Below are 7,920 nucleotides of genomic sequence, written 5' to 3'. Positions count from 1 at the left end.
GAGGAAGGAAGAAGAGGGGTATAAATACCCCTCCCAAAATCCAGCCGTTGAGCCTTCCGGGGGGCCGGATAATCCGGTCTAAGTAAGGGCCGGATAATCCGCCCCCCGGAAAATCCGGCCCGAGGGACAAAACCGGGTAAATATCCGGCCAAATGTCCGGCCCCTCTCCAGAGCTACTTTTCTTCTGGTCCTTAGCCGATTTCGAGGGGCCCGGATATTCTTGAAATATCCGGCCCGGATAATCCGGCCCTGGGACAAATCCGGGCAAATATCCGGGCAAATGTCTGGCCCCTGTCCAGAGCTGCTTTTCCTCAAGTCCTTAGCCGAAAAACTGGGGGCCGAATATTTTGGAAATATCCGGCCCGGATTATCCGGCCTGATGATCTTTTTGCTGCTTCTTTTTTACAGAAATGACCACATCCAACACACATACAAAAGTATCTATATAATCCCTGTACCACTTAAACAAACATTAGTGTATCACATACATTGACATCAAACACACAAAACATAATATGAGAGATGTTCTTTCAATCATAGTTACAAAAGGGAGCCATCAAATGTCTTTCAACCTTAGCCACTGCCAAAATGTACATCATAAGCATCATAAGCAAGTTCATCACCTCCAGGCATGCATCCCCTAAACCACCCCCTCAAGGGCACCACTACAGCTTGTAGTGGTACTTGGCAAGGTAGTTCTTAGCTAGAGGACGCGATGTGGCTCGATCATGCCCACTGAGCTGCAACCCTGGGCCTTGTGGTCAACGAAGTGGCTCAACGCCGCCACGAGATCCTCCTCGGCGAAGCCAATCATGTCCATGACCGCATTGTACAGGTCAGGGTGCATGTCTGTGGGCTTGTTGTCCCTGATGGACCGTGCGCCGTCCTTCACAGCAACAATCATGTTGGTGAAGGCCACCAGCTTGTCGTCAGTGAAAGCACCTCTCTTCCTCTTGCCGGCGGTCGCCTTGTCAGACGCGTCGGCACCCTTCTCAGGTGGCCCATCGAGGATGATCTTGTCAGACTCCTGGGTTTCAGCATCCTCAGGTGAAGGAGTAGCTGCAGCCGTGCCCAGGGGCTCATTGGATCCCATGGCGTACTTGTCGATGACGAGGCCGAAAGAGAAGATGGTATGCATCTCATCGTAGTTCGCAATGGACACATTTAGGAACTCCGCGTCCTTTGGGTGATCCTACGATATGAAGGGACAATGATGTTAGTTGTGCACGTTGGTGATGAAAAGTGTTAGTGAGGTGGACAGAGCGTGCTCACAGCGACGTGCCCGCAGTAGTGCTCACCCTCAAGGATGATGCATTTGGTATCGTCGCACCACTGAGTCCCGCTTAGATCGCAAAGCCAGGTAATGGTGAGCCACCTCTGCCTCCACTTCCTCAGGTGGTTGTACACCTGAGTGGAGCTAACGTCTATACCACAGTGTTCAAACAGGGCCTTTGGCACATCAGTCAGATGGACTTCCTTGAATCCTTGTCAGTTCTCACTCCAGTCTTGATCAAGCCGCACATCTTCTCCAATACGAAGCTGGGCATGAATGGAAGCCATTTCATGGTCACGTTCCCCTTCTGTGAGGCCTTCAAGGCCTTGGCCGTGTCACTGCGGTTCTTGCTCTTCTTTGTGGAGGCCAACCTCGCCGCCACCTCTACCGCTACATGAGCCACTAGGTCAGCCACAAGCCCATTAACAGCCGACACAGGGGTGACCGCCGCCTTTGACTCATAGAGGGGTTGTGAACCGGCAACTTGCGAAGGAATCTGAGAGTCCCCAACGCAGACAAACGCCTGGCTAAAGTCATCACCAGAAGGAGTCCTACACACATCGTAGTACATATAACGTGAATCCACTTGGGAACAAAGACAGAGCTAAAGTGGACAACACAAACCATACCAATATCATCCTAAATCAGACAAGCAATACATTGCAACTGTGAACAACACAAACCCTGGCAAGATCATGGTAGCTCAACACAATTGAGACAAACAAGGAACCAAAAATGTGGCACCCTAGCAAGTTCATGATAACTCAGCACAATTGGGACTAACCCCTGCCACAAGATCAAACCCTATCCAAGATTTGACAACTCCTAACCTAGATCTAAACATAACCGAGGTACCGGGGTGCGGGAATCCTTACAGTCATCATCGGAGGTGAAGAAGTGCTGCACTAGGAAGAAGATGAAGCCGCCCAGATGCAGTCGCCGCCACCTCCGCTGGCACCGTCGCCGACCGGAGATGTGTGCCCCTCTTACTTGCTTGCCGACGGGAGGAGGAGCTCGAAATTTGGGGGTAGAGTGGAGGAGAGGGTAGAAATAGGCGATGGAGCGCGACGAGAGGTGACAGAATCCTTCCCATCCCCTTTTCACTTTTCGCCAATGCGCGCTGCAGCTCCCGCCATCTCCCTCCTCGTCTCCACACGTGCGATAAAGTTTCCCTTTTGCATCAGCTTCATCTCAGATTTGGGTGGCTCGCTAAAAACTGCCGATTCGGACGTCCCAAAGGTACTTTAATATCCGATTCATGCAACAACGTGAACAAGGTGAGGGCATCCAAACGAGCTAAAAATTGCTGAACTGATGCGATACAAGGGGGCGCTAAGAGCAACTCTAACAGAGCCCGTAAATCCCGCCGGAATCGAACTTTTCCGGTGGATTTACGGGTTCGGGCCGAATGTGTCACAGATCAGTGACCGAAAAGATGGGTCGGCCCGTAAAATAAGTTCAGGGGCCTGAACCCGAACGGCCCCAATTAAAAGGGTTCGCGGAGGGGAGTTCGGGTCGCAAACCCTACTCCCCTCCGCCGTTCCTCTCCCTCCGCCGCTGCCAAGCACCATCTCCGGCGAACAATCCAGCGAGCCCCAGGCAGCGATCCACCGGCCGACGGTCAGCGATGGCGTCCCGTGGCGGCTCCGCCGGGTGTGGCGCCGGAGCGGGAGGCGGCGACTCGCTGCCGCGTCCACCCGTCTTCCGCACCAACGCGGAGCGACGCAAATGGAACCGGTCGGAGGGCGCGCGCAAGCGCAGCGCCCGCCGGTGGACGAACTGGGGGCTCACGCCCCCAGGGAAGCTCGCCAGGTACGGCAACGCCAGTGAGGGCTCCTCGTCCGGCCAGTCAAGATGCGCACCACGGCTCCCCGTCGCGGACAGCAGCGACGACGAGTACCTCATCCCTGCGCGGTCGCCCACCTTCTCCGCCGGGGACTATGTCCACGGCAGCGACGAGGAGGATGCCGTCCTCGCGCAGACCAAGGCCATCAACGCGGCGGAGACTCGCGCGCGCTTCCGCCAGGAGGAGGCGGAAGCCGTCCGCCAGGTCCGTGAATACGAGGAGGCCCGCGTCCACCGCGTCAAGCTCGAAATAGTCGAGCTTGACGCCGACGACGCGTGAAGATCATCGACGAGAGCGTCGGCGCCCTCTGCCGCCGAGACGCTGCGCCACCACCGGCATCGCCGCGCGCGTAGGTCACTATATTGGCCGCATTTTGCTTTAGCTAACTAGCGCCCGCCCGTGTACCAATAATGTAGCTTTAATTTGTCGAAAAATGTATGTTTTGTTGCTCAATCGGAGCATCAATTTGATGTCGAACTATGATCATCGCCTAATTTACCCGCGCCATTTCAAATTTCGCTTTTCAGTTTCATTTTTACGGTTTCTAATCTGCACCACTGCCAAATTCGAACGAACTATCCTTTTCGGAAGACTAAAAACCACTTTTTCGGTTTGCACTTTTTCGAGCTCTGTTAGATATGCTCTAAGTCTACCAAAAGCGCCCTATGATACTCCGTATTGGCTGTGTGGCTGTGTGCCTGTCAGCAAATTTATCATGTGGGCCTCATCTACATCTTCTAGCCAAGTCTTCACGCTTACTTCAACCCTATCTCTTCCCTCCAGATCACGCTTCCTTCCATCAAGCTCCAGCACTCGACGAAGAGAGAGAGAGAGAGAGAGAGGAGGGACCCTCTGCCGCCGTTCGCCGTCCGCCGTCCGCCGTCGAGCTCTCCCCTCTCTCTCTCTCGCTTCTGCGTCAGCCGCCATCGTGCGCCGGAGGTTGAGGCTGCCGTCGTAGGTGCCTCTATAGCACGGTTTCATGGCCACCGCACCAACCGTGCCCCCGTTGGAGCTGTCCAAGCCAGTGCCAGGAGAAGGTAGAGGAAGGGGCAGTATTTTTATTACTGTATTTTTTTACAGTCTGATAGTTGTTGTTACTTAATTTAGAGTCATACGGAGTACTATGAAACTTCTGAAAGTCTGTTAGGTGATGATGATGTAAAATTGAAAAGCTTAGCTCAAGCCATCTACTGAAGCCTAATGTGCTTCCGTGATGATGATGTAACATTGAAAAACTTAGCTCAAGAACTCAAGAAGGGGGATCGGAGGGAGAGTGGGAGACACTGGAGTTGACTGGAGCCGGTCGTCGGGTACCACTCTGGGGCCGGTAATTTCCAGATCCTTCCTTCCACTGGGATTCCTGGGTGGCGGAGGGGGAGGTGTCGGTGACAAGTACAAATTTGTTGTTTGTCTGATCGATGTCGAGAGAAGTTGTCTATGTTGATCATAGTTGGGCGTGGGAGTGGTGGGATCAGAATCATTGCTGCGAGATCTCTGGCTGGATAGAATTGGGGGGGGCATTTTTTGCGATGTTACATCTAATTCTAGTATTTCGGTGTTTGCTGCCAAACTGTGGTTAATCTGACTTATTGAATCGAAAATCATGTTAGCAGTTCTGCATTCTTTCATTCAGTTGTCTGATTCAAGTCGGCCTTTTATCGCCCTATTCTCTGTTTGATGTAGGTGCCTTCCTTCTGTTGCATGCTACTTGTTTCATTGCCAACTAGTTTCTGCCCAGTTGCTCCATAGCAAGTCAGAAAATAAAGGAATTTTAGTGTAATAAGTGTAGTGAAAGTAGCATGCTTCCATTTTCCTAGCATGGCATGGAGGTCAATTGTCTTATCAGCTTCCTCAACTGAGAACCGATGCATTTCTTAGCAAAACATGGGGGTTTGAATGTTTGACGATCTGACATAATAAAAGATTAAAAGGTGGTTCTGCCCTTCTGGTTCCGCCGAGTAACTGACCATTTGGCAAATATACAGGAAGTAACAGATGTAGTAGGTCATGGTCTTGCCTTTGTCCCTGATGAATGATGATTCTAGGGAGCCCCCCATGCGTACGGTGGTATATCTGCCAGATGTGGCAACAATATTACTGCCGCACAGCCAACAAACGCACCATTTGAAATCTGATACATAACTCTCTTCGGTTTAGAATACTCGGGCACATAACCACGGCTCTGTGGAGAAACACCCAAAGGTGGATCAAGACGATAGGGAGAACTATTGCGTGAAGCCTTCGGAAGGGTTTATGGCTACAACTGGAGTCTTTAAGTGCCAACCAATTGCATCTAATAAGTGCACTGAGGCGTAATTTGACAATCTTGATTTTTCCTAGTTATTTCACTCAAAGCGTTTTTGAACAACAATTTTACATGGACGATTCATCTCACTGTATCTGTTTTCAGCTCAAGATGCTGAGGCAGGTGTACGTGGACATAGAAACGACCGCCTTCCTTGCTGTGGGTTGGGCATTGGCTGGGTTCTGTAAGTGATCGCTGTTTTAACTTTTTGCCTTTTGATCTTAGTTTCAAGCATGTACAGAAGCATCATACGTGAATAATCACTCTGACATAGTTTTACAGTGATCTCGGCTGTTGATTTAGCTATATCTACTTAATCCTAATGATACGTTTCTTGTTCTGAAGATTCATAGCCGGTTTCTTCGTTACCATTCCCTGGTATGTGGGAGCGGTTCTGCTCTGTTTTTACAGAGAGGAGAAGAGGGAGAAACCAGGATTTATTGCATGCACAATAGCGGTGAGTAACAAATTTAGTGTTGAGTTCATCAGACAAAGTAGGATCATCCTGTCTAACAACAACATCAATCGCCTTGCTTGTTCCAATTGTTGATATAGCACTTTCGCTTTCTATACCATTGGCTGTTTGTATGACTGAACTTGTGCTATGGTGTTAGCACCTGGGAATGTACAGCCTATGTTAACTGATAAGGTGTTACTAGAGCTAATTCAGTCACATAGGATGTCTAATTAGGCAGGTGTCTTGGCATACTTGAAAAGTTATACTCTGCCGCAGTTGCACATCGTATACTTTTAATTCATGCATGAGCTTTTCTACACTTCAGTATCTCGAGCATGTATATGTGACATTAACAAAGTGATTCAGAGAACATGAGCACCCCTATCAAATAATAACAAAGTCTTGTCCGGAGAGTGAGCACACTTCATGAAAGCATGGTAGTGTCATCTAGTTAATGCAGTGTTATGTTATGTAAAAGCTCCATATAGAATAATTTAATGAATCCAGGGTAGCCCACTTTTCTGTCAGTCACTCCCCGCCTTTAATTTTAAATTTCTGATGATTCTAATGAGAACCACTTACTGTAACAGGCTGTCATCCTTACAATTCTCATCATCGTCGTGGCAATTCTTGACGCTGTACTAGTTCATGATTGATGTCACTTCTCGTTGTGTCGTTGTACAAGTGTACATAGTGTACTTTTCATGAATGAACAACATGTATGATAAGAACTAAGTCTTGTCATACCTTACCTTGTGAGCTTGAGACCACATTTCTTAGTGAATGCTCAAACAAACTCAAATTCGAAAACAAACGGTGTAAATATTCCTTGTTTTGTGTTATTTTGGGGGCTGCTATTGGGCGACCGTTCTGAAACTAGCGGGACTAGCACGCGCGCGCGACTGCCTCCCACCATGCGATCTAGTAGGCAATGGCGGTTGATTATTATTTTAAAAAAATAAAAGAACATGTTGCCAGGGTCCATATGGATTTTACCCTGCCAACTTCAGTTTTTGTCGTGCCAAGTGCATACCATAGGCATGTTTTTTCCAGGTGTTAAATTCATTTATTTTTTGAAACGTGGCAAATCGCCTAGGCCAAAAAAAACTCCATGAAAAAGGAGTTCATGAAAACATGAGCAAAGCTAGAGAGCTACTCCCCCACAGTGAAATTTGACAAGCATTTGGCACGAGCGATGATCCAAAGCCTAGCCTCCTTTATGTCTAGAACGATGTGGGAAGGCATAAGAGAGGCCCTCTGAAAACTCTGATGTTGCGCTCATTCCAAATCTTCCCGGTGACAAGAGGGGTGATGGATGCGACAGCCTAACGCAGGAGACTATCACCAAACAACATGACTTGACGTCCAATAGAGATCCGCCCATAGATCTGGGGAGATATGAGGGAGCCCCAACCAAAAGAAAATGAATATCTAGAATGGAAAACAAGGTGAACAACAGACTCTATATCTGGTTGTCAGAAAAGAAACAACAAGAAAATAGTAGATAAGTTGATTGAATCTCAGAAGGGAGCACTGAATACATTTGTGTTGAGAAATGACTCTAATCAAAATTCTGAGAAATTATATATCACCAATGGTGAAGAACAACCACATGATACTGACAATATTGTTGAGGAAAATGATGTTGATGTTGATGCCAATTAGAAAACCGAAAGTGAGAATCCTAGAAACATAGAAACATAGATGGCGCACTACTAGAAAAAAAGACAATTTGATGAAATTAGTGACAGTGAAGAAAATGTCCAAAACCAAGAAGCGTAAGCAATGTAGGAGGACACTACAAGAAAAGTTGCCATGGCCGACGAAGTTGAAGTCGCGCCGTGGTTGCTGGTGTACCATGGCCGACGATTTTGGTCCCTCCGTGGTGCATGTCAAAACTTTTTTTTTTCTCGTTTTTGAGGCCCCCTAGCCCGACGAAAGCGGCCAAAACGTCGCGTATGGTGGCCCGGGACGTGGTGCATCGCGAATTCTCGGGTTCGCCGGCCGAGTCAACGCAAATCCGCGCCGCCGAGGGATGT

At 48.8% G+C, this 7,920-nt stretch overlaps 1 protein-coding gene across 1 annotated transcript; it reads left to right on the top strand.

The window, feature by feature from the left end:
• The first annotated feature begins 3,988 nt into the window (after positions 1–3,988).
• LOC124668318 (60S ribosomal protein L18a-like protein) lies at positions 3,989–6,706 on the top strand. Its single transcript, XM_047205484.1, has 4 exons — positions 3,989–4,156; positions 5,530–5,608; positions 5,770–5,881; positions 6,472–6,706. The coding sequence occupies exons 1-4, from the start codon at positions 4,099–4,101 to the stop codon at positions 6,535–6,537; spliced, it is 315 nt and encodes a 104-aa protein (XP_047061440.1). The 5' UTR covers positions 3,989–4,098; the 3' UTR covers positions 6,538–6,706.
• The last annotated feature ends 1,214 nt before the right edge of the window (positions 6,707–7,920 follow it).

Source organism: Lolium rigidum, chromosome 6 (genome assembly GCF_022539505.1).
Source record: "Lolium rigidum isolate FL_2022 chromosome 6, APGP_CSIRO_Lrig_0.1, whole genome shotgun sequence".
Classification (NCBI taxonomy): Eukaryota; Viridiplantae; Streptophyta; class Magnoliopsida; order Poales; family Poaceae; genus Lolium; species Lolium rigidum.
The sequence above is the reverse complement of the archived record's forward strand: the minus strand, read 5'-3'. Positions and strand labels throughout refer to the sequence as shown.

Bases quoted from the DNA above. Each gene is read 5' to 3' on its own strand.
- LOC124668318 (XM_047205484.1), top strand. From the start codon at position 4,099: ATGGCCACCGCACCAACCGTGCCCCCGTTGGAGCTGTCCAAGCCAGTG. The intron at 5,609-5,769 runs GTAAGTGATCGC...CTTGTTCTGAAG, and splicing joins TTGGGCATTGGCTGGGTTCT to ATTCATAGCCGGTTTCTTCG. The intron at 5,882-6,471 runs GTGAGTAACAAA...TTACTGTAACAG, and splicing joins TTATTGCATGCACAATAGCG to GCTGTCATCCTTACAATTCT.